This window comes from Melanotaenia boesemani, chromosome 6, assembly GCF_017639745.1.
Source record: "Melanotaenia boesemani isolate fMelBoe1 chromosome 6, fMelBoe1.pri, whole genome shotgun sequence".
NCBI classification, from domain to species: Eukaryota; Metazoa; Chordata; class Actinopteri; order Atheriniformes; family Melanotaeniidae; genus Melanotaenia; species Melanotaenia boesemani.
The window spans coordinates 1,394,608-1,420,981 of record NC_055687.1 but is presented as its reverse complement, the minus strand read 5'-3'; the positions used below and the strand labels follow the sequence as shown (position 1 = coordinate 1,420,981).

The 26,374-nt window shown below is 44.5% G+C and overlaps 1 protein-coding gene and 1 pseudogene across 1 annotated transcript; one reads left to right on the top strand and one right to left on the bottom strand.

The window, feature by feature from the left end:
- LOC121641523 overlaps nt 1-18,745 on the bottom strand; it is a 69,764-nt pseudogene extending 51,019 nt beyond the window's left edge.
- A 2,409-nt stretch (nt 18,746-21,154) lies between these two features.
- Nucleotides 21,155-26,115, top strand: LOC121641292. Its single transcript, XM_041987358.1, has 4 exons — nt 21,155-21,291; nt 21,359-21,503; nt 22,972-23,080; nt 25,990-26,115. Exons 1-4 carry the CDS (start codon nt 21,216-21,218, stop codon nt 26,113-26,115), a joined length of 456 nt encoding a protein of 151 aa, XP_041843292.1. The 5' UTR covers nt 21,155-21,215.
- The last annotated feature ends 259 nt before the right edge of the window (nt 26,116-26,374 follow it).

Genomic DNA, 26,374 nt, shown 5'->3' with positions numbered 1-26,374 from the left:
AAAAAATACTTCTGACTTTTTGGTCGCTTGATGTAATCTTAGAAGTATGCCAACCGACCAGCAAGGCCAAAAAACGGTTTAATAAACAGAGAAACATGGTAATGAAACATGTCAGTGTAATAATAAATAAATTCCAGTTTTACTTTGGCTGCCATGATGCTGATATGAAACTTTGAGCCTCCAGTTTTCTCACCTGCTGCAGCACAGATTTCGGTGAAGATGTCATTATTGATGGATTTCAAGGCATCAAAGTTACTGACGTGGAATGTCCTCTTGGAATCACCAGCAATCTCATGTAACTGGGCTTCATTGTAATTCTCTACTCCAATGGCTAAGATGGTGACGCCCTGCAGCCTCAATGTTTCTGCTGGACCTTTGACTTGATCGTATGACTCTCCATCTGTGATGACGACCAGGTACTTTGGGACTTGACGAGTTTCTGCTGCCTTCTTCAATAAAAATTCCATGAATAGCAGTGCCCTCCCAGTGTTTGTCCCTCCTCCTGCATGTGTGATTCTCTCCACAGCTTTTTCCATGTCCTTAGCGTTTGAGTGTGCCATCAGGTCGAATACCAGAGTAGGTGAATCGGAGTATTTCACAACCCCAACACGAACATGATGCGGCCCAATATGGAAGATGTTAAGGAACTCAATAACGAATTTCTTCATGTCATTGAAGTCCAAGGTACTAATGCTTCCTGAGTCATCCATGAGAAAGTAGATGTCTGCTTCATCTTTTTGTTTACATGCTGGAGAAGGGGGAAAAAACACATTTTAGACATTTCAAAGAAAGGTTAAAAATTAACATTTAAACACTGAAATGTTAGTTATATGGAGAAACTATCTCTCTAGAACCAAGACTAAAGCTATTTAAATGCTGCTTTCTTAACTTGATGTTCATTTAGCATTGCCGCTTCATAAAATATCTGATGAGAGGTTTTCAGTGTAGCGACGGCCTCTCCAGGGAGACTCCAAACAGTTTCAGGGGAGGTAAGGAAATGTGGCATATCTCACCACAAGAATGACTTAAAGGGTTGGGATGTAAATCAAGAGTTTGGTTCTAAGGAAATTTAAGGTTTAAGGCATGATTCTACAGTATATGCATCTGCTGTGGTGTCTTTTTTCCTAATCTCTACCTGAAGGCTCATTCACACCAGGATAGTCGGGGGGACTCGGTTCAGTTGCTACAGAATTCTGAAAAATGTCCCGTCTTTTTTTTTTATTTGTTTTTCTTTCACACTGAACTTTACTGAAGTGGCCCAAACCATCTAGACATTATGCAGTTACAACATCTACTCACTAGAGGAAGATATCTTCCAAAATGACAACTGACCAAGAAGAAAGCAGAGAATTTGGCTAGATGATTAACCAGGAAGAAAAACCAAATCTTCTTCACCACAAGTAAACAACTGCGCAACATTACATTTCTGTAGTCTGATTTCTGGTTTCTCCATTCATCTCACCACCCCCCATCCAGGTCACCCCCCCTCTCCCCATCCTCCCCACCCCTCCTGGACTTCACCTCCCGGATGAAGGAGTTGGTCACTATGGCAACCAAACCGACCCCATGCCCCAGCCCCAAAACATCCTACTTTATCCTCCCCCACCAGTTCCCCAGCGAGCTCTGACCCAGTCGTCCCAGCCCCAGCGCCCACCTCCCCTCCCTCCAGGACAGAACCAAACTCCTCATCTGTCTCCAGCCTGATAACAACCAGCATCTGATGGATCTGTGCTGGTCCAGGCTGCAGCTATGTGGGTACTCATGACTCTCCAGGATGAGCCAAGGCTGACGTGCAAGTAGTTTCCTTTATCCCTGTTTTAATAGGCAACAAAAAGACTGATAAAGGTTCAGAAAAGACAGATTCACCCAGTACGTTCTATACATTTATCAACACTTAACTTGTGTTCTTTCCTCATCAGCCTCAGCCTGCCCAGAACAACACCTGGACAGGTAATGTTTTTAGCACTCTGAAGCTAGCTTTGCTAAATGTCAGATCTTTGGCTGGAAAAACATTTTAATCAATGATTTTATTACAAAGCACAAAGTTAATGTCTAGTTTTTACCAGAAAGTGGGTCAGACAGAGAAAATGATGCTTGTTCTTGTAGAAGCGACCCCTCCAGACTTCAGCTCTGTGGGTGGAGCTAGATCACATCAGAAAGATGGAGGAGGGGCTGTTTGCTTTAATGACTCCCTCCAACGCAGCAGATATCTTAGAAAAACTTTGTCTCTCTCCAGATGCCCTCCCCTCTCGTGTGGTGGTCCTTGACATATACAGGCCACCTAAACACTGAGCAGCGTTTCTGATGACGTTGTGAACTGCTGTCAGTAATCTGTTTTGGACCTGGATATCCTGACTCTGCCTGCCCCGTCTGGTAACTCCGTCTGTCTTTTGATTCTGCTGATACTCTAACCCTTTGACTGTCTCCTGGATTTGAATTTGGATTACGGAACCTGCCTCTCCCCCATCTGGAAAATCTGGAGGATTACCTGGATCTTTCTGGAGAATTAATTCAGTCTGGATATTCAGCTCTTGTAACTATCAAAACCAACTCACTGTTTTTGGTCCAGCAGTTTCCACAGCCCCGGCGGAGCCCCATTGCTGCCATCTCGGTTCCTGAAAACCACCCGGCCGGCTCCAATCCCCTCTGCTGGTACATGAGCAAATTATCTTGCACATTCCCGTCTGATCTCGCTGGATTCTCATCTTGGTTCTCCTACCCTCACAGGCTAGCTGACTGTGGAACCAGACTCGACTCCCCTGGAAATATTCTCACCGTTGCAATAAAAACCGTTTTACCAAATCCTCAGTTCCGACTTACTGTGGTCCAGTTTGCTGTTCCATGACACATCTTTCTGACATCATTGCTAAGAACAACAATGCTCGTGGGTGTGTCTTAGTCCGTGCACTTCTATACTTTCAGCACTATATTTAGGCGCACTGAAATTTCAGCATGAACTTGGTGCACTGAAAGTACCCGGAAGCTGCCCTAAACTCGGCCAAAAATCTAGTGTGAAACTGGAGTGGGTTTTCCCTTAGCGCCTCTCTCCCTGATGGGCGGAAGGTGTAGCGCATATTGGGGGGACTGCGGGGCGCCGTTATCCATCTGCCCTGGTGCATTTTATTTTGGACCTTTTAGTTTTGGGTTAACTGGGGATTTAACTCCCCAGCTGGCGTTGTCACCCTCTTTTCTCTAAATATCTTTTGTTGCCTTACCACTACCAGCATGTCACAAAGCGAACACTACGCCCACTAAACGGACACCATCTTGCTGACGTAGCGGAAGGGGAGGGACCAGTTTTCCAGAGCTGAATAATGGCGGCCAACGACTCAGCAGTACCGATGCAGGTGGAGGCTGTTTAGTACAGATGTAAGTATGAAGTTATTCCATCATAATTCTAATATAAGTGGCAGCATGCTGCAGATCTTCTGTCCCTGACCAGTTATGGATCAACGGCTGCAGTACAGTTAGCAGCGTAAATGTTAGCAGTTTTTTAGCCGGTTTCCTGGACGTAGATGGGCTATAAGTGTTAGAAATGATGATGCTATAGGTTCTGTATGTTCATTCATCGTTGCTGGACCTCCAGATTCTGCACTGCGGGGTCTGTGACGTAAACAAAACGTAAACGTTCATACACGGCTGGTTAGAGAACAGGTTCGTTTCCATGGCACCGCTGACTAAGCCGCAGCTGATTGTACATCACTTTAGATAAGAGTCTGCAAAGTACCCGTAAAGTTCATATAAACATGTTTGTTTTTATATAAACTGCCAGTGTGTGTTCACCGTAGGTCACTGTGGCATCAAACCACCGAGCCAGCAGTGGCACTGAGGCATTTACCGCCTGGAGCTAGGACGCTGCTGTGGAGACGAGGAGGCGGCAAGAGAGAAATGTTTTAATAAAAAGTTTCAGCCTCTTCATTACTGCGTTTCATATTTGAAACCATGATTTGTAGTAGAACCGTTTCCTGTTACAGACGTGAACGGTATCAGTGGAAACACCAGTGAGAACACATGTACATGATGTAAAGTACTTTCATCCAGTCAGTCTTTGCATGTTTAAAAGCGGTTTTACTTGTGTTTTAAATTACACTTTATACTAACAGGTATGGAGGAGACGTGCAGACACGTGAACGTGTGCTGATGGTTTCTATTGTCATCTACTGAGGTGGATTAAAACAGTGGAGGCCACGGTCCTTTGTTTCACTAATGAGGCCTTTAAAGGCGTTTAATAGTATAAAGTATGATGACATGCAAACACACGTGAACATTATTTTGGATTTTGGAAGAACTTAGTTGGACGGATATTAACAGAGCGACGCTGCAATCAGGCAGTATGTAGGAGTAGATTTAACTTATAATAAATAAGTATACGTTCTAACTCATGTACAGCCAATAGGAGGAGGGTCCTGTGTCAGAGTTGGATGCGGTAAAGTTTACAGGTGGGGTTAAGGAGTAAACAAAAAGTAAAATCAAGAGTTGAAAGTTCATTCTGTAAATTAAAGCAGCAGAAGAATCGCCGTCAAACGCTGGAACGTCCCTACCGGTAAGTTCAGAGCGTCAGTGGTGCGTCTGGGTCGCACTGACCCACGACAGCATCACTACCGAAGGTAGAGCTTAGTACGCACGACGCTCTGCAGTCAGTTCACTCACGTACCTGCACGGATTGAGACACACTTTTTGCCTTGTTCGTTACTGTTAACAGGCTAACTGATCCTCCCGGGTCAGTAACCCAGAACTTCTATCCAACCGGGCCTGGAATGAGTTTGCTTCTTTTTTTTTACCGACTACATCCAGAAAACCAGGCAGTCAGTCAGTGCTTCCATGCCAGGGGAGGACATATGTCCCTGTGTCCACTCAGAGACATGAACACCAGGACACACTTTTCTCCAGTCAGTCCTAAAGACCTGGATGAGATCCTTGTCCATCTGAAAACCACCACTTGCTGTCTTGACGTCCTGCCAACCGGGTTTTTAAGAATGTTTCAGGATGCATGGCCTTAGATATTTTCCAGGTTGTAAACACGTCCCCTTCTTTCAGACGTCTTCCCTCAGACCCTAAAAACAGCCGTCATCTAGCCTCTACTGAAAAAGAAAAACCTGGACTCGTCCCTCATGAGCAGCTCCAGGCCGATATCAAACGTCCCCTTTCTTAGTCAGGTTCTAGAAAAACCTCTTTCAACAGCTACACATCGTCCGGACACTAAATACCTGTTCTGATGTCGACCAGTCAGGTTTTCAGCCACACCACAGCACTGAGATGCTCTAGTTCAGGTCTACATAACCATCTCACCAGGAGACTACAGTCCGATCCAGACTCTGATCACCTGCATGGATCAGATTAAAGATCGGATGGGTCAGACCTTCCTTCAGTTACATGAAGCCTAAACTGAAATAATAGTTTTTGGAGCCAAAGAAGAAAAATTAAAAGTCAGTTCTCAGCTTCAAACAGCAAAATTCAAAACTACCAACCAAGCCAGAAACCTGGGATTAGTCCTGGACTCAGACCTGGGAGTGGTCCTGGACTCAGACCTGGGAGTGGTCCTGGACTCAGACCTGGATTTTAGCAGTTATATTAAGACAGCTGTGAAGTCAGCCTGTTATCACTTAAAGAACATCTGGAGGATTAAATGACTGATAAAAAGTCCATCAGACACCTGCAGTTAGTCCAGAACGCTGCTGCTCCAGTCCTCACTAAGACCAGAAACATAAATCCTAGAACTCCAGTCCTCACTAGGACCAGGAAAGTAGATCCTAGACCTCCAGTCCTCACTAAGACCAGGAAAGTAGATCCTAGAACTCCAGTCCTCACTAAGACCAGAAAAGTAGATCCTAGAACTCTAGTCCTCACTAAGACCGGGGAAGCAGATCCTACAACTCCAGTCCTCACTAGGACCAGGAAAGTAGATCGTAGAACTCCAGTCCTCACTAGGACCAGGAAAGTAGATCGTAGAACTCCAGTCCTCACTAAGACCAGGAAAGTAGATCCTAGACCTCCAGTCCTCACTAAGACCAGAAAAGTAGATCCTAGAACTCTAGTCCTCACTAAGACCGGGGAAGCAGATCCTAGAACTCCAGTCCTCACTAGGACCAGGAAAGTAGATCCTAGAACTCTAGTCCTCACTAAGACCGGGGAAGCAGATCCTACAACTCCAGTCCTCACTAGGACCAGGAAAGTAGATCGTAGAACTCCAGTCCTCACTAGGACCAGGAAAGTAGATCCTAGACCTCCAGTCCTCACTAAGACCAGGAAAGTAGATCCTAGACCTCCAGTCCTCACTAAGACCAGGAAAGTAGATCCTAGAACTCCAGTCCTCACTAAGACCAGAAAAGTAGATCCTAGAACTCTAGTCCTCACTAAGACCGGGGAAGCAGATCCTAGAACTCCAGTCCTCACTAGGACCAGGAAAGTAGATCCTAGAACTCCAGTCCTCACTAAGATCAGGAAAGTAGATCCTAGAACTCCAGTCCTCACTAAGACCAGAAAAGTAGATCCTAGAACTCCAGTCCTCACTAAGACCAGAAAAGTAGATCCTAGAACTCCAGTCCTCACTAAGACCAGGAAAGTAGATCCTAGAACTCCAGTCCTCACTAAGACCAAGAAAGTAGATCCTAGAACTCCAGTCCTCACTAAGACCAGGAAAGTAGATCCTAGAACTCCAGTCCTCACTAAGACCAGTAAAGTAGATCCTAGAACTCCAGTCCTCACTAAGACCAGGAAAGTAGATCCTAGAACTCCAGTCCTCACTAAGACCAGTAAAGTAGATCCTAGAACTCCAGTCCTCACTAAGACCAGGAAAGTAGATCCTAGAACTCCAGTCCTCACTAAGACCAGTAAAGTAGATCCTAGAACTCCAGTCCTCACTAAGACCAGTAAAGTAGATCCTAGAACTCCAGTCCTCACTAAGACCAGGAAAGTAGATCCTAGAACTCCAGTCCTCACTAAGACCAGGAATGTAGATCCTAGACCTCCAGTCCTCAGATCTTTACACTGGCTTCCTGCTGTCAGTTTACAAAGACCTGAATGGTTTAGGACCAGAATCCATTCAGGATCTTCTGGTTGGTTATGAAGCAACCAGATCCCTCAGGCCATCAGGGTCAGGTCTACTTTCTGTTCCCAGAGTCAGAACTAAACGTGGAGAGGCAGCGTTCAGCTTTTATGCTCCTCACATGTGGAACAAACTCCCAGAAACCTGCAGGTCTGCTGACTCAGCAGTTTTACACCAGAGTTAAAACTTTTCTATTTCCTACCTTTCATCAAAACAGCTGTTAATTTCCCACACTGGAACTTTATTTCTTGCTTTTATCTGTTTTATTTGAGCTTTTTTCTTTCTGTTTTGATTTAATTTCTTTTAAAGTTTGTTTTTACTGCTACCTGCACCCCGCTGTGATGCTTTTAATGTTTAATGTAAAGCACTTTGAATTGTCTTCTAAATGAAATGTGCTTCACAAATAAACTTGCCTTGCCTTTACTTTGGTGTTCAAACCTGATCCGGCCATATCAACCATGTTGCTCTATGTCACCTAAATCATCCTGTCTCTGCTCCACTGGCTTCTCTGTTTGCTTTCACACTGCCAGTGAACCACACCAGAGCTCACTGGTAATTGAACCGAGACCCCCAGTTTTCTAGCAGACCATAGTTCCAAACAAACCGAACTAACCATGGAAGTGGATTTGGTGCATGTATCGGTCTGCGCCAGTGTAAAGGTGCCCTCAGAGAGAAAGCTAACAGTCTCAGAATTTGAAAACCCTGCATTACACAGTCGATAATTATGCATCCAAAGACATTTATCAGAAAAGTTCAAACCTTCCTTGACGTCTTTCTTGGGGATTGACTTCTTAATGATGTTGTTACACAGGCTCTTCTGCAGGTTTTCCTTCAGGGGTTTCAACAAGTCAAAACTGCTCACATTAAAAACATGATGCCTGGGTGGGTGAGAGGCCATCATCTCCAGCTTGTTTCTGTTGTCATTTTTTATTCCTACAGCGTAAATAGTTACACCCATCCGACGGAGAGCGATTGCTGCTTCCTTCACATCATCATGGGATTTTCCATCAGTAATCACTATGGCAACCTTCTGGACACCCTTCCTGCTGCCCTGTTCCTCTTGGAAGATTTTATTCCGAGTGTCGTTTAAGGCAGCTCCAGCGTTGGTTCTGCGACCTCCACGGTAAGAGAGATCGTTGATGAACTGCAGGATTCCCGCCTTGTCCTTATAATCTTTGAGGTAGGCCTGTACTATAGGGGTGTTGCTGTAGGTAACTATGCCCACTCTGACTGTAGCATGACTGACATTAAGACTGCTGACAACTGAGTGCAGGAAAAATCGTATCAGCCGGAAGTTCTCCTTTCCAATGCTTTTTGACTCATCTACAACAAACACAATGTCTGCAATGTTGGCCCCTTTGCAATCTGCAGAGAGAGAGTGTAATCAGTTATTAAGAATTCAGTTTAGCAATCAGACCAGCACACTTAAATTCATGAGAGTCTAAAAGAGGAATTGCATTGGATACAGACAAGATTAGGTATTTGCAGTTCATTAGATAGTAATTTCCCCATAAATACAGCATGTAAAATACATATTTGTTTACCAGATGTTGGTAACAGACTGAGTATTCCATTCATACAAAAAACACAAGTTCAGAAATTAAGTTATGTGTAATGAAATGGGCTGGCCATTAACACGGCAAGACTAACAACTAGCATAGAGACACTGAAAACAACAGTCAAAGATCATGGTGAACAGTTAGAGGCAGGGGCATACCATACAATCCACCAGGAAACAGGAATGAACCAAATCAGCAGCTTTGGTGGGCTAGTAACCAGAGACCACTGTCCTGGCTTAAAAGGCACTGCCTTAAAGTGGCTTGAGTCCTACCACACAGACCGATCCATCTCTGTTCAAACGGGGCAGTTTTGTTCCTCAGTGGCCCCTCTGACCTGCAGGGTCCCCTAGGGGTCAGTTTTGGGTCCGCTTTTGTTCTCTCTTTATGTGCTGCCCCTGGGGTTGATAATTAGGAAGCATGGTATTGCCTTACATTGCTTTGCTGATGACGTCCAGGTCTGCCACTAAAGGGGCCTTCCAAAGACTCCTTTCAGGCTGTGCTAAATTGCATGACTGACATTAAAACATGGACTTAAATTTCTTAAAATTAAATGAGAACAAAATGGAAGTTATCTTGTTTGGTTGCCTTGAGCTGGATTACGTCCTTGCTAATTCCTTTGGGCCTGGGCCACTAGCACCTCACAGAGGATCCCATGCCAGGAATGTTGGTGTGATTATAGATGGTGCTTTTAAGCTGGACCAACAGGTCAGCTCGGTGGTTAAGTCTAGCGTCTTCCAGCTAAAACTTATTACCAAAATCAAGCCTCATCTAGACACCTTGAAAAAGTCATTCATGCTTTTTATTTCTTCTTCCTTTGACTATTGTAACTTCCTGTACGTGGGAATTGAACAGTCGGAGTTTCACCGCCTGCAGTGTGTTCAATATGCAGCCACCTGTCTCCTCACTAGGAAGAGATGTGAGGACATAACTGGTGCTTTTTTTTTACTCCACTAGCTTTCAGTCAAGTACGGGATTGATTTTAAGATTTTTTTATTTGTTTTTAAGTGTCTAGATGGGCCCCAGAGTCCCCGTCTGATCTCATTGTACTGCATCAGCCCTCCAGAAACTTCGTTCAGCCAGTCAGAAGGACCGCCTTCAGATGGAGGTTGCTCCATCTGACTTAAAAACTAGAGGATGCCGAGTATTTACAGTTGTGGCTTCTACTCTGTGAAACACTTTGCAGAATGCACACTTACAGGGAAACAGTCTGCTTTTAAATTTATGCTTAAGACACTTTTGTTTGCCTTGGCCTTTGGCCGAGTACAGTTTCCATATTGGAGCATTTATGTTGTACCTGTGTGTGAGGTCCCTGTGTTTTTATATTTTATTGGTTTGTGTAAAGCACTTTGGAGTGTTTGCTTGTATAAATTGGTCACATGATGCTACATACAACCCAAACCACAGGTATCGTTCATATCCACCTGTAAGTTGATATTATCATCTACACTTCCTCTCTCAGCTTTGCTCCATCTGCACTGCAAATTAGTTTCATTATAATTCAACATGTGTTTCTGATTTTGTTTTTAACCCCAAAAACAAGCTAAACTAAATCTATGATCTTTAGCAGAACTGTGACAACCATGGGCGTTGCAGAAGTTGGGTAGGCAGATGATGCATCATGACATGATGATGAAAAGGTGATTACCTGGAAATTTTACCCTTTTAACAATAATTTTGACATATCACACAATAATAAACTGTATAACTGTAAAATTAGTTTAGTTTTTTATTTTGTTAGATTGAAATAAAGACTTCAGATTTTTTTTTTTTTTTCCAGTTCTTCCCATTTTTTCTTGGATTGGCTTTATTAAGGATGCTAAGCTATAGTTTCTTCTGTTGTCTAATGTCATCATGATGGTAAAAGTCAAACATTCTCACCTTCAGTCACCGTTTCCTCTTTCTTGGTGGTGAGCATATCCTTGAGCTCGGTTACTTTCAGAGTGTTGTGTGTAAATCCCCAACTGGCAAAGCGCTGCAGGTCTTTTTGTGACACACTTTGACTCACCCCTACAACAGTTACTCCTGTGGATTTAACCGCTTTAGCTGGCTGAACAACACGATCGTCTGATGTTTTTCCTATAACAATGACCAGGAACTGCTCGGCGCCTTGCTGTGCACGCCCCCCCTTCTCAATGGTGAAAAAGTTGCGAGCAGCATGCTTCAGAGCGTTGCCCAGGTTTCGTGGTCGGTTAGTCTGTAGCTGTTGTTTTACATTCTCAACGGCTTTCAGAATCTGCTTCTTGGTTTGGTGAGAATTCAGATCAAATTCAACCTTGATGTCTTGACCATACTGAGCTAAACCAAAACGGTATCCTGACATTCCAGCTTCTGTCTGATTTACCAGCCTTCTAAGCTCATTCTTAAACAGTTTAAATTGTGGGGGAGTTAATCCATTATCCACCAGGAAGAAAATATCTGCAAACTTGTTGGCCAAAGCTGAAAGAGGACAGAAAAAAAAGTTAATTCATTTTATATTAGTCAATTTTTAGGAGACGCTTTTCTCCAAAGCGACTTACAGTACAACTTTCTTACAATTAGTCATATCCTTCCAAAGCCTCATACATGCTCTATGCTAAATATGCACAAATTACATTAAATCAATGAATAAATAAAAAATATTTTAATAATCCAAGAGCGAAATTGCAACACAGAGATTCCTTAGTGGTAAACTCTGAACTCTGCACTGCCCTCTAGTGGATATTTATCTAAATAAGTAAAGGATGCATTGGAGCAAGTAGACGGTGACATTTAAAAAGAACATACCCATTTCTGTACGTAAAATTAGCATAAAGGAGGCACAATTTTCCAGACAAAGAGTTTGACCATTAAAACTCATTCTTATTCTCTTCTTATTCTAGAGTCATTTAGCAGACGCTTTTATCCAAAGCGACTTACAAAAGCGAAAACTCAACAATTAATATTTAACCCAGTCTGTAGCAGCTGGAGCTTTTAATCCCAGTATAAACCAGTCTTTTCAGACACACACAGAACTTTCTGCTCACTGGTTGAATTCCACCACTAAATTAGAGAAATGGTCCATCCTTTTAATTTACCAGAGATTAGCATTCACCAATCTAAAAAATAATTTGTGAATCCAATGGAGCGCTTCCATTAAAAACTTATTGAGAACTTCATAACAAATCTAAGGTGATTCATAAGTAGATATGGGAGAAAGAGGCAAACCATCTGAAGAAAACTCAGATTATTTCTATTGACCAAACACTTTTTGTCAAATCCTGACAGGAAATATAATTTATGTAACTTTGAAGGGAAATAAGGAGAATCTGTGTACCCTTCAGAAACCACAGGTTGTGCATTTTAAACTCTGGTAGAAATGTATTAATTGGTTGTATCTGGCAGATTGAATGACTCCTTTTACCTTCCCTCTTCTCCTCCATGGAGATGCACACTGACATCAGCAGGCTGTTGGTCAGATCACTCAAATCCTGGAAGTTCTCCGTGGTGTTGAGGAAATGCTCAGGGGGCCGGTTAGCGATGGTTTCCAGCTGTGTCTGGCTGTATCTTCCCACCCCAACACCAAACACCACGACTCCATGCTGCCGCAGACGCTGGGCAGGGGTTTCCACTTCATCCCCGGATTCTCCACCAGTTATGACCACAGCAATCTGGGGCACCTTCTGGTTGGCTCTGCTCCCAGCCTCTTCCCTGAAGAACTCTTCCCGGATCCGATCAATGGCATTGCCTGTTAATGGTTTGGCATTCCCACCTTCAAGGTATGGAATTTGTTCCACTGCAGCCAACAAGGACTTGTGGTCCATATGTTCCTTCAGCAGGAACTCCCTCCGGACATCATCACTGTGCTGTGCCAAGCCAACCCGGACTTTTTGTGGACCAATATCGAGACTCTTAATGATGTTTAGGAGAAATGTGCGCACTTCCTGAAAGTTCTCTGGGCTGATGTTGGTGGAGTCATCGATAAGGAAGACAATGTCACCCAGAGTGGCATTTTCACACTCGGGGGAAACTGAATGGGGAAAAAGAAACAGTTATTTAACCTTTATTTCACCAGGACATCCCCTGGACTACTGAGACTTCTTCAAGGAGTTAAGACATGGAACACACAGAATACAATAAAGAAGATGCAGAACACATAAAATGGTCTTCAGAGCAGCATTTAAATGAGTTCATAACCCATCCATCCATCCATCCATCCATCCATTATCTGCCGCTTATCCGGAGTCGGGTCGCGGGGGCAGCTGCCTAAGCAGGGAAACCCAGACTTCCCTCTCCCCGGCCACATTCACCAGCTCATCCAGGGGGATACCGAGGCGTTGCCAGGCCAGCCGAGAGATGTAGTCCGTCCAGAATGTCCTGGGTCTTCCCCAGGGCCTCTTTCTGGTGGGACGTACCCAGAACACATCACCAGGGAGGCGTCCAGGAGGCATCCTGATCAGCTGCTCGAGCCACCTCATCTGGCTCTTCTATGCTGAGCCCATCCCAGGTCACAGAGCTTCTCACCCTATCTCTGAGGGAGAGCCCGGCCACCCTGCGAAGAAAACTCATTTCGGCCGCTTGTATTCGCGATCTTGTTCTTTCGCTCACTATACACAGCTCGTGATCATAGGTGAGGGTAAGAACGTAGACTAACCAGTAAATTGATAGCTTTCCCTTTTGGCTCACCTCCCTCTTCATCACGACAGCCTGATGCAGAGTCTGCATCACTGCAGACGCTGCACCAATCTGCCTGTCCATCCTTCCCTCACTTGAGGGACCTAAGATACGTGAACTCCTCCACTTGGGGCAGGACCCAGAGAAAGCACTCCACCCTTTTCTGGCTGAGGACCATGGTCTCAGACTTGGAGGTGCTGATTCTCATCCCAGCCGCTTCACACTCAGCTGCGAATCGCTCCAGTGAGAGCTGACAATCACGGCCTAATGAAGCCAACAGAACCACATCATCCGCAAAGAGCAGAGACCCAATCCTGAGGCCACCGAACCGGATACCCTAAACAGCTCAGCTGCGCTTAGAAATTCTGTCCATAAAAGTTATGAACAGAATCGGTGACAAAGAGCAGCCTTGGAGGAGTCCAACCCGCACCAGAAATTACTCTGATGTGGACCAAGCTCTGGCACCGGACAGCTCGTACAAGGGGGTCCGGCCCTCCATACTCCCGGACTACCCCCCACAGGAGTCCCTGGGGGCATGGTAGAATGCCTTCTCCAAGTCCACAAAGCACATGCAGATTGGTTGGGCAAACTCCCATGCCCCCTCCAAGACCCTGAAGAGAGTGTAGAGCTGGTCCACTGTTCCAAGACCGGGACAAAAACCACACCACTACTCCTCAATTTGACGTGCGGCTATCCGACGGACCCTCCTCTCCAGCACCCCTGAATAGACCTTACCAGGGAGGCTGAGGAGTGTGATCCCCCTGTAGTTGGCGCACACCCTCCGGTCCCCCTTTTTGAAGAGGGGGACCACCACCCCAGTCTGCCAGTCCAGGGGAACTGTCCCCGATGTCCACGCAATGCTGCAGAGGCGTGTCAACCAAGACAATTGTGACAAGGTGTTTGTTGATGATGAATTTTTGTTTACATTCTTAGAGCTATATAACAAACATTGTCCTATTAGAAAGTGCTGGATGAAGGATAAATACAAAGGAAAGCCATGGATGACAAAAAGTTTGCAAAAAGAAAAATTTACTCTATAAGAAATATTTACAATTGAGAACCAGTGAAAGTGAAGGAAAATATAAGATATATAAGAATAAATTGATTTCCATTATGAGATTACAGAAGAAGCAATATTGCAATAACATACAAAGGACGTGGAAAGTAATTAATCATAATTCGGAATAGATCTTGTAAGTCAGAATTTCTAAGTTATTTTTTAAACAGCTCTGATGCTACAGTGGACAACATAAAAAGTATTGTGGATGAGTTCAATGACTGTTTTGTGGGTATTGGAACTACTTTGGTGAACAAAATTGATGTGCCTGATGATAAAAAAGATTTGTTTGAAAATATGACTAATGGTAATATCAGTTCTATGTTCCTTTATGGAGTACATGAAACTGATATAATTGAAAATGTAAGAAAATTTCAAAACAAAACATCAACTGATATAATTTCCATTGACATGGTAATTATTAAAGAAGTAATTGATTAAATTGTAAGACCTTTGACTTATATATGTAATCTGTCTTTTCAAAGAGGTGTTTTTCCAAATAATATGAAATTAGCAAAGATAATACCAATATTTAAAAATGGATAATTATAGACCGGTGTCCCTTCTTCCTCAATTTTCAAAAATATTAGAGAAATTATTTGTAAAACAATTGGATCTTAACATTGGTAAATATGAATTATTGAGTGAACACTGGTATGGATTTAGGGAAAATAGAACTACTACATATGCAGTAATGGAGATGGCAGAAGAAACAAAGGCAGTAGAAAATGATGAGCGTTCTATTGGTGTTTTTATTGACCTACAGAAGGCTTTTGATACTATAGATCACAGCCAATTATTGAGAAAATTGGAGAAGTATGGAATAAGAGGTATAGCTTACTCTTGGCTGGAAAGTTACTTGGATAATAGACAGCAATGTGTGCAAATTAATGAGACTGTGTCAGGATTTAGGAAGGTTACCTGTGGGGTAACCCAGGGATCGGTGATTGGTCCAAAACTTTTCTTATTATATATTAATGATGTCTGCAATGTTACTGAAAGGTTCAAATTTGTTATGTTCGCAGATGATACAAACTTATTTTGCTCTGGGAAAAATTTAAAGGAACTTTTGTATGCTATTGAGAGGAAGCTAGAAATACTCAAAACTTGGTTTGATGTTAATAAATTGTCTCTCAATATTAAGAAAACTAAATTCATGGTTTTTGATAATCAAAAAGGAATTGATGGGAAATTAAATTAAAAATCTGTGATGTTGAAATTGAAAGAGTTTTTGAGATAAAAGTTTTAGGGTTTGTGATTGATGATAAATTAACATGGAAAAAACATATTGATTATATTAAAGGAAAGATTTCAAAGTCAGAAGCAATCCTCTATAAATCTACTGATATATTAAACTATAAGGCCTTGCATATAATATATTGTTCACTTATACTTCCTTATATATCTTATTGTGTGGAATTGTGGGGGTCGACTTTTAAATGACTATAAATTCAATAGTCATACTAGAAAAACGAGCTATAAGTATTATTAATAGTTACTATGATCACACTAATCTGATGTTTATAAAATTTAAGGATTTGGTAAATTATAAAATAATGCAAATCATGTTTAGAGCTAAAACAAAGTCACTCCCCGACGGCGTACAAAGGTTGTTTTTTTTTAATACAGGAGTACAAATATGATTTCAGAGATGTTTGTAAATTTATTGTACAAAAAGGGATTAAAAGAAAGAAGATGTATTTCTATTGTTGGGGTTAAATTATGGAACAATGCTAATAAAAATGTTAGAGAGTGTAAATCGCTTTTGGTTTTTAAAAGAATGGTTTATAAAGCTGTTTCTGAGGGTTACAATGGTGAATGCTTTTTATTTTATTATGTTATTCTTGGAGGGAAGCTTAAATTGAAAAGACAGTAGGACAGACATATATAAGTATTATGCTTCAGTTACTACCTAATGTTAGGACTGTTAACTAGTTTATATTGTCTAGAATGTTTATATTTATTGTATTGTGTGTGATGACTGAATAAAAAATACTACTACTACTACTACTACTACTACTCCTCTTCCTCCTCGACGCTGCCTTATTGGAGCCTTACTGGTATTACTACCATTTTTTTATATTCTCTTCTGGTGTAATGCATCTTTTATTTTTCCTATTGTTAAAATTTACATTCTGTACATTTTTACTGGAGCAAAACATTTTTTTAATTTCACTTCTTTTTTTAACTGTAAAATTTGATCTTTTTTACACTTTATCTTCTTTTTTAAATTGACTGCACTGAAAAAGCAGATCCTTCCCAAACTCGTTGTACAAAGCATAATGATAATAACTCTGATTGTTACCTGTTGTATTCAAACTCACCTGTTTTCTGAGCAGCGATGCCAAAGAAGCAGGCTGCTGAGACGAGGCTGAGGAGACATGCTGATGCTGCCAACATGGCTAAACTTGCTGTTCCTTCTCTCTGCAAGAAAACAGAGAAAGCTCAGACATTTCTCCTCAGCTGAAAGTGGCCGGTGTTAACTGGCTTATTATGGAGCAGCAAACGCAGGAAAGAAGCTTCCTGAAGGACTAAAACTAAAGTCTTTATTAGTGAGTAGAGAAAATGTGACATTCTACCTTCAATTACTGGAAAATTAACATTTTAGATATTTTTACATATTTCTCAAACTCAATTTAAACTTACATTTTTGATCAAGCAAATACAAATCAAAACAAAAGTACTTTTAAAAAGTATTGTGTATTTTCTTCTCTTACTAAAGGTAAAGGTTCCAGGTTTCATTCAGTGAATATTCTAATGTGTTAACAGCATGTAGGAAATCTGCTCCCCAACGTTCATTCAGCTTATTTATGATTAGTATTACTAACAACTAGGTTAGGTTTACCTTATAACCAGTAGATTTATTACAAAAATGTCTACAAATCAGTTTTTCTGTCAAACTGTGTGAATTACTGAGGAAAAATCTACTTTAGTGATTCAAGCAAATGGCTCTAAATTAAGAGTAGTGAATACTTTCCGTCCCTACTGTACACTCAGCTGGTTTTATGGCTCCTGAATAAACAGAAAGGAGCATTTGCTTTGGCTAAAGAAATACCTGAACCTGAAGGTGTTTCATCATTAACACCCACATTTCTCTTCATTCTCTGCACAAGAGGGAAGAAAAGTTCTGTCACTCACAGTTCTGCTGCTCCATCAACGGCGTCTGCACCGAAACACAAGTCCTTCATGCTCAGAGCTGCAGGATTAACTTCCAGACAATTTGAAGGGAGACCAGGGTGAGAAGGGGGAGGACCCAGCCATCGAACCCTCCCCTGGCTTCATCCCCAGAGTCCTGCAGTAGAAATCCTGCAGCTGAGGCAGTTTAACGCTCATGATTCATTTTAACTAATCAGGAAATGTTCAGGTTACAGATCTGTGCCTGTAGGTGGTTTGTTCCACAGCCAGTCCTCTAGCACCCCACGATCAGACACCTCCTAAAATAAAACTAAATAAAAGTTCACATCTACAAATCAGAACATGAAAAGAAAAAAAAAAACAGCCAATAACAGTGGATATCAGGAACTGGTCCGGTTCCCGATGTCTGGAACCATCCGCCGCTCCAGACCAGACCTTCGACCAGAACATCCTGTTAGACTGGAAAACTGGGAGGGAATCTCTCTTTCAGGACCTGATCAATCAGAAACAAACATGAGACCAAGAACTGGTTCACCACACATTCTGGTCTACATTGGCTGGTTGACCTCCTGTTACAACAGATGGACAGGATATGATGTCATTGTAGAGAAGACGTGTGACTTCGCTCCAGCCCTCTCTCACCCTGCTCCATGATGCCTCAGTTTACAGCAGAGCAACAATTAAAACACAAACAATAAAAAGGATTTAAAGTATCAAGAGCAGGTAAGTCATCAAGATTCCTCCCTGACCACCGTTCTGCATGTCAGGACGCTGGACAGGACGAGGAATAAATAACTTCCTGGGAACGCAGACCACACTCCGGTCTGATAGACGGTTTCCAACAAGCTATAAACCCAGAAACAAAACCATTCTCTTTCATCCAACATACCGAGCTGTGGCAAATGAAAACAGATGTTTCTGCTCCACTTCGGCAGAATTTTGGAGGAAACGCTAAGCCTGTGCCAGCATGGAGGAAGGACTTTCTATGGAGGAATGTGATTGGGCCTGGCACTGGTTTCAGCTGGAGCTCAGAGGAGGATGGAATGCCAGCAGTTCCTAAGAAATTCTGGAGAAAGCACATGTCCAGCGCCAGCATCCTGGAACAGTGAGCCAGTAAGCATGCATTTACAGATGTTCATATCAAACCCTGATCAGCCAGGTCCAGCAGGAGTTCTCACATTCCCAGTGGAAATTCCAGACTTCTCCAGTGTCATGTTTACAAAGGTCTCACTGACTTTTCCCAGCCAGGTCTCACACATTAGGTCTATTTCTTCCATGAAAATGACTCGGACGCATTTATCTACTACTGTATAATGATAATGGATTAGATTTATATAGCTCTTTACATCGTATCCATCATTCATCCACTCCGCACTCATACCTGGTGACGCTAAGCTGCTTGTGTAGCCACAGCTGCACCGGGGCAGAATGACGGAAACGTGGCAGCCGATCCACGCCCACGGCCTCTCCGACCACCGCAGATCCACGCCCACGGCCTCTCCGACCGCCGCAGATCCACTCCTACGGCCTCTCCGACCGCCACCGATCCACGCCTACGGCCTCTCCGACCGCCACCGATCCACTCCTACTGCCTCTCCGACCGCCACCGATCCACGCCTACGGCCTCTCCGACCACCACCGATCCACGCCTACTGCCTCTCCGAACACCATCGATCCACGCCTACGGCCTCTCCAACCACCACCGATCCACGCCTACGGCCTCTCCGACCGCCTACGGCCTCTCCGACCACCACCGATCCACGCCTACGGCCTCTCCGACCGCCACCGATCCACGCCTACGGCCTCTCCGACCGCCACCGATCCACGCCTACTGCCTCTCCGAACACCACCGATCCACGCCTACGGCCTCTCCGACCACCACCGATCCACGCCTACTGCCTCTCCGAACACCACCGATCCACGCCTACGGCCTCTCCGACCACCACCGATCCACGCCTACTGCCTCTCCGAACACCACCGATCCAAGCCTACGGCCTCTCCGACCACCACCGATCCACGCCTACTGCCTCTCCGAACACCACCGATCCACGCCTACGGCCTCTCCGACCACCACCGATCCACGCCTACGGCCTCTCCAACCACCACCGATCCACGCCTACGGCCTCTCCGACCGCCTACGGCCTCTCCGACCGCCACCAATCCACGCCTACGGCCTCTCCGACCGCCACCGATCCACGCCTACTGCCTCTCCGAACACCACCGATCCACGCCTACAGCCTCTCCGACCACCACCGATCCACGCCTACGGCCTCTCCGACCACCACCGATCCACGCCTACGGCCTCTCCGACCACCACCGATCCACGCCTACGGCCTCTCCGACCGCCTACGGCCTCTCCGACCACCACCGATCCACGCCTACGGCCGATCCACGCCTACGGCCTCTCCGACCGCCACCAATCCACGCCTACGGCCTCTCCGACCGCCACCGATCCACGCCTACGGCCTCTCCGACCACCACCAAACATTCATCCACATTCATTCACCAGCGATGCAGACACTGGAGGGAAGGAGGGTGAGGTGTCTTGCCCAAGGACTGAACTCATTTAACTGGTTTATATGTAACAGGACTAATATCTAATATTTAATAAAAGGGATGTTTCCAGCAGATTCTGAGCCGAGCATCTGAATGTGGAGCTGAAATGGAGACTCATCAGACCAGCAACGTTTCTCCATCTTCTATTGTCCAGTGTTGGTGAGTGTGTGTGAATTGTAGCCTCAGTTTCCTGTTCTTAGCTGGCAGGAGGAACCCGGTGTGTCTTCTGCTGCTTCCTGGTCCAGAAAACTGCTGCTCTGGATATTTTCTCTTCTTCAGACCATCTCTGGAAACCCTGGAGATGGTTGTGGGTGCAAATCCCAGTAAATACTCAGACCAACAACCACGTTCAGAGTCTCTTAAATCCTCTTTCTTCCTCATTCTGATGCTCAGCTTGAACTTCAGCAGGTCGTCTTCACTACGTCTCCATGCTGCCATGTGATTAGTTGGTTGGATACTGGTACCAACAGGAAGTAGAACATGTGGAGCTGATGAAGAGGACGGTGGGTTTACTCAGATCATGTGACAATAATAATGATCTTTGTCCTCCTAGTGTTTGTAGAGTGAATCTGGTCCCTGACAGTGAACAGATGTTTCTTTGCTTTGGCAGCAAACATCTTTTTACATCATCCAGTCGAACATGAGCTTTAAGCTGCTCTGTAATCTGGTCACACTGCAGAACGCTCCAGGTTTTCCTAATCAGAGGTGAACCTAGAAAACCTTTCTTCATGCAGGTCAGAGATGCATGATTGCATAACTGGGTTTGCTGTAAGTGAAAGGAAGGTGAGCCAGGAGGCTGGAGTTGAAGCTGGTGCCTCCTTTCATCATCTACAAACAGCCTGGAAAAGAAAACTCAAAGGCTGATGATTTTTTTTTTTCTTTTTTTTCCTGATCTGACACCACCAGTGTCCACATCAGCTGCACATCATAAGCAGATTATTTTTTCTGATGTTATATTTCTGAGCAGGAGCAGCACCTAGTGGACATGAGAGGAACTACAACTGACACATGCTGGTCAATAAAACTAAGTCAGAAATGTCTATTCAGCATGTTTTTGCTCTCATTCTGGGTTCAGCGTCCTGCTGTCACCTGCTGATGTTTGGAAATCTTCTGTTTACTTTGGGCTGTGTGGAACTCTGCAGCGCTCTGGGTAAACGTCATGCGTGGGAGTTTCAGGACTATAAAACCTCACCTAAACATCCTGAGACTGAGAAGAAAGCAAACTGAACCCATCATGGTGTTTTCCAGATGCTTCCTCTGTGCAGCAGTTCTGACTCTGATGGCTGTTTCCATGGAGACCTCATCTAGTGGTAAGGTCTGTTTAAAACCACCAAACTAGGGTGTTGAATGAGTGCTGGAGTATTTTTCCTTTGATAGGAGGCCAACGCAGCCACAGCTTCGACCTGTCAGGTCAGAGGCTGACAGATCTCTACAACTCTCAGGTGTACAACGCTGAGAGGATGAGGAGGCCAAAAGGAAGTAATCCATCTGCTGTTGGACCGTTCAGTCACTCTGGAGTTCGGTCAGTAAGTCTCAGCCGAGTTTCCCAACAACCCGTGTTCCTCATGTCATCATGACATGAAACGAAGTGAGCAGATCATCCCATAAATTAAAATTTATAACCCAGTTTTAACAGATCTTCCTATGAATTAATTAGAAAAGTACTCACCTTAAGAACAGCAATAGTAAAGGTGAAAATGCCTCTGGTGGACCTCCTGTGGAGCCCGCCTCTGGTGGACTTCCTGGTGGACCTCCTGGTGGAGCCCGCCTCTGGTGGACCTCCTGGTGGAGCCCGCCTCTGGTGGAGCCCGCCTCTGGCGGACTTCCTGGTGGAGCCCGCCTCTGGTGGAGCCCGCCTCTGGCGGACTTCCTGGTGGAGCCCGCCTCTGGTGGACCTCCTGGTGGAGCCCGCCTCTGGTGGACCTCCTGGTGGACCTCCTGGTGGAGCCTGCCTCTGGTGGACCTCCTGGTGGACCTCCTGGTGGAGCCCGCCTCTGGTGGACTTCCTGGTGGAGCCCGCCTCTGGTGGACCTCCTGTGGATCTCCTGGTGGAGCCCGCCTCTGGTGGACCTCCTGGTGGAGCCCGCCTCTGGTGGACCTCTTGGTGGACCTCCTGGTGGACCTCCACTGTGCTACACTCACATCTTATGAAAACCTTGTGTTGTGCCAATATAGACTTTTTGCTGAGGCTGCATGTAATTATTAGCATCATGTATGATCACATAGACGTACTCAGCTGCAGCAGACCCATCACATGAACCTTGTAAAGCTATCATCACCACAGGGAACAGCACCAGAGGCTTCAGGGATGGCGCCAGGCGTAATGTAAGCAATGTTTTCATCTGTGAACCTTTAAGGCCACTGGTACGAATGGTCAGTGGGACTCTCGTCATGGCTTAGCGACCTCACCGATTCTGCAGATCCATTTTTGACGCCAGAAATTTTGTAATTAATCTTTCATTGTTCATCAAGACTTTTTTACCACATAAGTTACCTCAAGACCGACAACAATTATGAGTTTCTGATGCAGTTAAATATTTAAAGATCAGTTTAATCAAAAATCATATTAAACTGAACAAAGTTACTGCGATGGGAGCAGCAAAGCTTCCTTCATCATCTCCTTTAGGAGACATGGGAGCATCCTTGATGAAAGGAAGGTCACCGTTCTGTCCCATGATTCATTGCAGCTGCTTCTTTCTGAGTGATGCTGGATGACGTTGATCCAGCTGAAAACAACAGATTGTGTGGATCAACACAAATTCTGCCTTTTTCTTTCATTTAGCTTTTCCAAGCGGCTTTCCTAAACACTGGAAGTTTTTTTTTTTTTCTTAACAAGCCCACGGGGGCTCGGGTGATCAAGAATCTAGAGCCATTTTCTAGAAGCAGCAGGTGTTATTTTGAGGACTGATTTTAAATAAAATGGATTGACCTGTTGTATTTCACCTGCTCAGCTAGCGTCTAACCTGGAAGTTAATCCTGATGTTCTGTAGAGTGACGCTGGGTGATGGATCCCAGTGGCTCATCCATAAAGGAGATGGATACGGAATTTCCTCCCAGACGGTGGTGACGGATGCTCAACACATGAGCTCGGCCTGGGAGGTGAGCTGCAGACAGTTTCATTTCATGCACCTTTTTACATTTCAGACCTGCAGCACACTCAGATTATCCTCAACAGAGGAAAAACAGGCTTGTTGCACTAAATTCCACGAAAATAGATTTATAATCACAGAAAAAGATAAAAAAAATTCACCTTTAAACAGTAGAGTTCAGAAAAGCTTTAACAAGAACCATCACATTAAAATGAGCTTATTTCATGTCAAACACGTTTTCATCCTCAAACCACGAACCCAGAGAAACACTGCCCCCTGGTGGCTCGTTCTCAGTCCATGCGATCTAAATTTAGCAGAAAAAGTCAGTAAATGCATGTTTGCTGGATTATTTCTTTGTTGTAACAATAAATCTGATGCTGCTGGAACATCTGGAAGAAAAATGTATGTGTAGCATGAGCAGCAGGGTTGAGTGTGTGGGTTAGAGCTCAAGATCTTTGCCCGAACCCGTGGGGACCCGACGGGACCCGACGGGTTGTGTCGGGTTCGGGCTTAATTTCTCTCATTTTCAATGGGCTCAGGTCGGACTCGGGCTTGCGCGGTAAATGAGTGGTCAGGTGATGAGTTTCGATTAGCGTGAGGGAGATGCGGAAATGGATGCTGAGGAGGTGAAACGGAATTTAGCCTCTGGCAATTATGTTTTGATTCCACCTGCAGCGAAAGCAAAGTCTGAGGTGTGGAAAAGTTTTGACCATGTGTATAACGACAGTAATGAGCCAGTGGGTTATGTGAAATGCAAAAGATGCGACATTCTGTCGAAATACGACAGCAAAACGACAGGGAATTCATCGCTGAAAAGGCACATTGACCGAAGCTGTTCAACACCTGCCAGTGTCCAGGATCAACATAAAAGCACATCGTTTGTTACAGCATCAAAACCCTTCCCTGCAAAGGTGAAACAAACGCTGACAGAGAAGTGTGTCGGCTTTTGCTGTAAAGACATTAGGCCTTTTAATATCGTAAATGGACAGGGGTTTGAAGAGCTGACGCAAGAGCTAATAAATGTCGGGGCTGCATATGGGAGAGTACCAGTAAACTCTTATTCCCTGTGACGTGACAATTGCAAAGATGTGCACTGACATGGCAGAGGAAAAGAGAGAAGCTTTAGTACAGAATCTTAAGTCTTTGTTGAAGGATGGCACAGTAGCAATGACCACAGACATGTGGACAGAGGATTATCGGAAAATTAGTTATTTGACAATCACGTGCCATTTCATAACTGAGGATATGAAGCTGGTGAATAAAACCCTGACAACTATGTTCCCTTTGGAAGAAGCAAAGACTGGAGAAAATATCAGACGGGAAATATTGAAACTACTGGTGACAAAGTTTGGCCTTGATGCCTCCTCTCTCAGCAAAATTCTATGGGTGACCGATGAGGGGGCAAATATTAAATTAGCTCTGCGGCCATACCAGCGATTGGACTGCATTGACCATGTCATTAATACAGTACTGCGCCATGGACTCGACATTGCCGAGTTATCCAAAGCCGACGGTGCTCCAGACATAGGAGAAACCATTTCTGGAGCTAAATCGTTAGTGAGGTACGTTAAACAGTCTGGACTGGCTGTGCAGTTGTCAACAACATTGCTGCAAATGAGCGACACTCGGTTCAGTACAGTGTACCTCACGCTGAGTTCTATACAGGCCATTTATCACGAGCTCCTCGAAAAACTGGAGGCGCGAGGGGAGAGCGCGCGCATTGAAAAAATAGCACCGGACACACTGGGCTTTTTGATAGACTTTTTGAAGCCTTTCTATGAAGTACAGAGGGAACTTGAGGGAGACAAGTATCCAACACTTAATCGTGTGTGTCTCTGGTGGGAGAAACTGAAACGCCACTGTCAGCCCAATGCCCTGGACTCCCCCCAACAAGCCGTCGTGCGTAAACGGCACGAAGAGTGGCTCACGCGTAAAGTGATAATACACGACATCCACAAGATCACAACATTCCTCTGGCCAAAATTTAACCAGCTAAGAATGTTGTCACACTCAGACAGAAATGCCGTACATGTTCAGGCCCGCACTCTTCTGCAAGCCATGGCTGCATGTGCACCAGATGTGGAGAGTCGAGACCCAGAGCCCTCCACCTCCAGAGTTGAACTCACTCCTCCCGCAAAAAGAGCGAATTTTGCAGAGTGGGAAAATGTACAGCAAGCTGACTGGGAAGATGACGAGGGCACTCGCTACACTGAAACGGCTGTCATGGAAAATGAAATGGGTGTTCTTGACTGGTGGAAGATCAACAAACTGTCCTACCCGAAACTTGCAAAATTAGCCAGATTAGTACTATGCATCCCGGCCAGTAGCAGCAGCAGTGAAAGGGTGTTCGGTGCTGCTGGACGCCTGGTTGATATAACGATGTTAACGGAGGACTTTTGTTTTTCAGCTTTATGTTAGTCATGAATAAATTATGTTAAAATGTATGACTGACTCATTATTGACAAAAGGCAAAAAAGTTGTGTGCATGCATGCAGTGCACATTTGAATAATGTCGGGCTGTAAACAGGTTCGGGCTTTTAAAAAACTCTCTATCAAAATGTCGGGCTCGGGCTCGGGTGAAATCTGTCGGGCTCGGGCCTTGTCGGGCCTAAGTTTTAAAGCCCGATTAGAGCTCTAGTGTGGGTTGCACCAGTCTTCAGTGCCATACAGCTGATTCATGAACACACCCGGGCTCGCCGGGCCCGTGCTTCATTATGTATAATAAACCTCTCAATAATCACAACATTTTAAACATTTAAGACGATGAGACTGATTGTGGTTCTTTTTCTGCTGTGAATTCAAGGAAATACAAACTGATTTTCCATCGATAGAAGATTTAGTTTGTGATGAGCTCAGAAACGTTTTTCTATTAACCATTAAAGTTCCTGAGAGTCAGATCCAGCCTGTTTCTGTCTGCAGCCGATCAGCACCAGAGACTTCCAGGGTACCAAAACCGTTTCAGACTTTGTGAAGGCCGGCGGCCCCAACTACAACGTCCTCCTGGATAACTGCCACCTGGGGTCCCGCAGGATGATGAACCAGTGAACCCAAACTTCACTGAGCTCCTCAAAGTTAGATGTTTCATCAGGAAACAGATAATAAAGATGAAATGTGTAATAGAGTGTTCAGTGTTTGTTTTTTCTACAACATGAAAAAGTTTTGTAGGTCCACGGTGTTGCGATGCAGCAGAGCCCACCAGGGTGACTTAAACTGGTTCGGAAAGCGGCTCAGAGCTCGCCACCATCATCTGCCACATGAAAGAGTGATTTGTAAGGCCGGAGACGCTGTTCCCTCAGTTCACAGG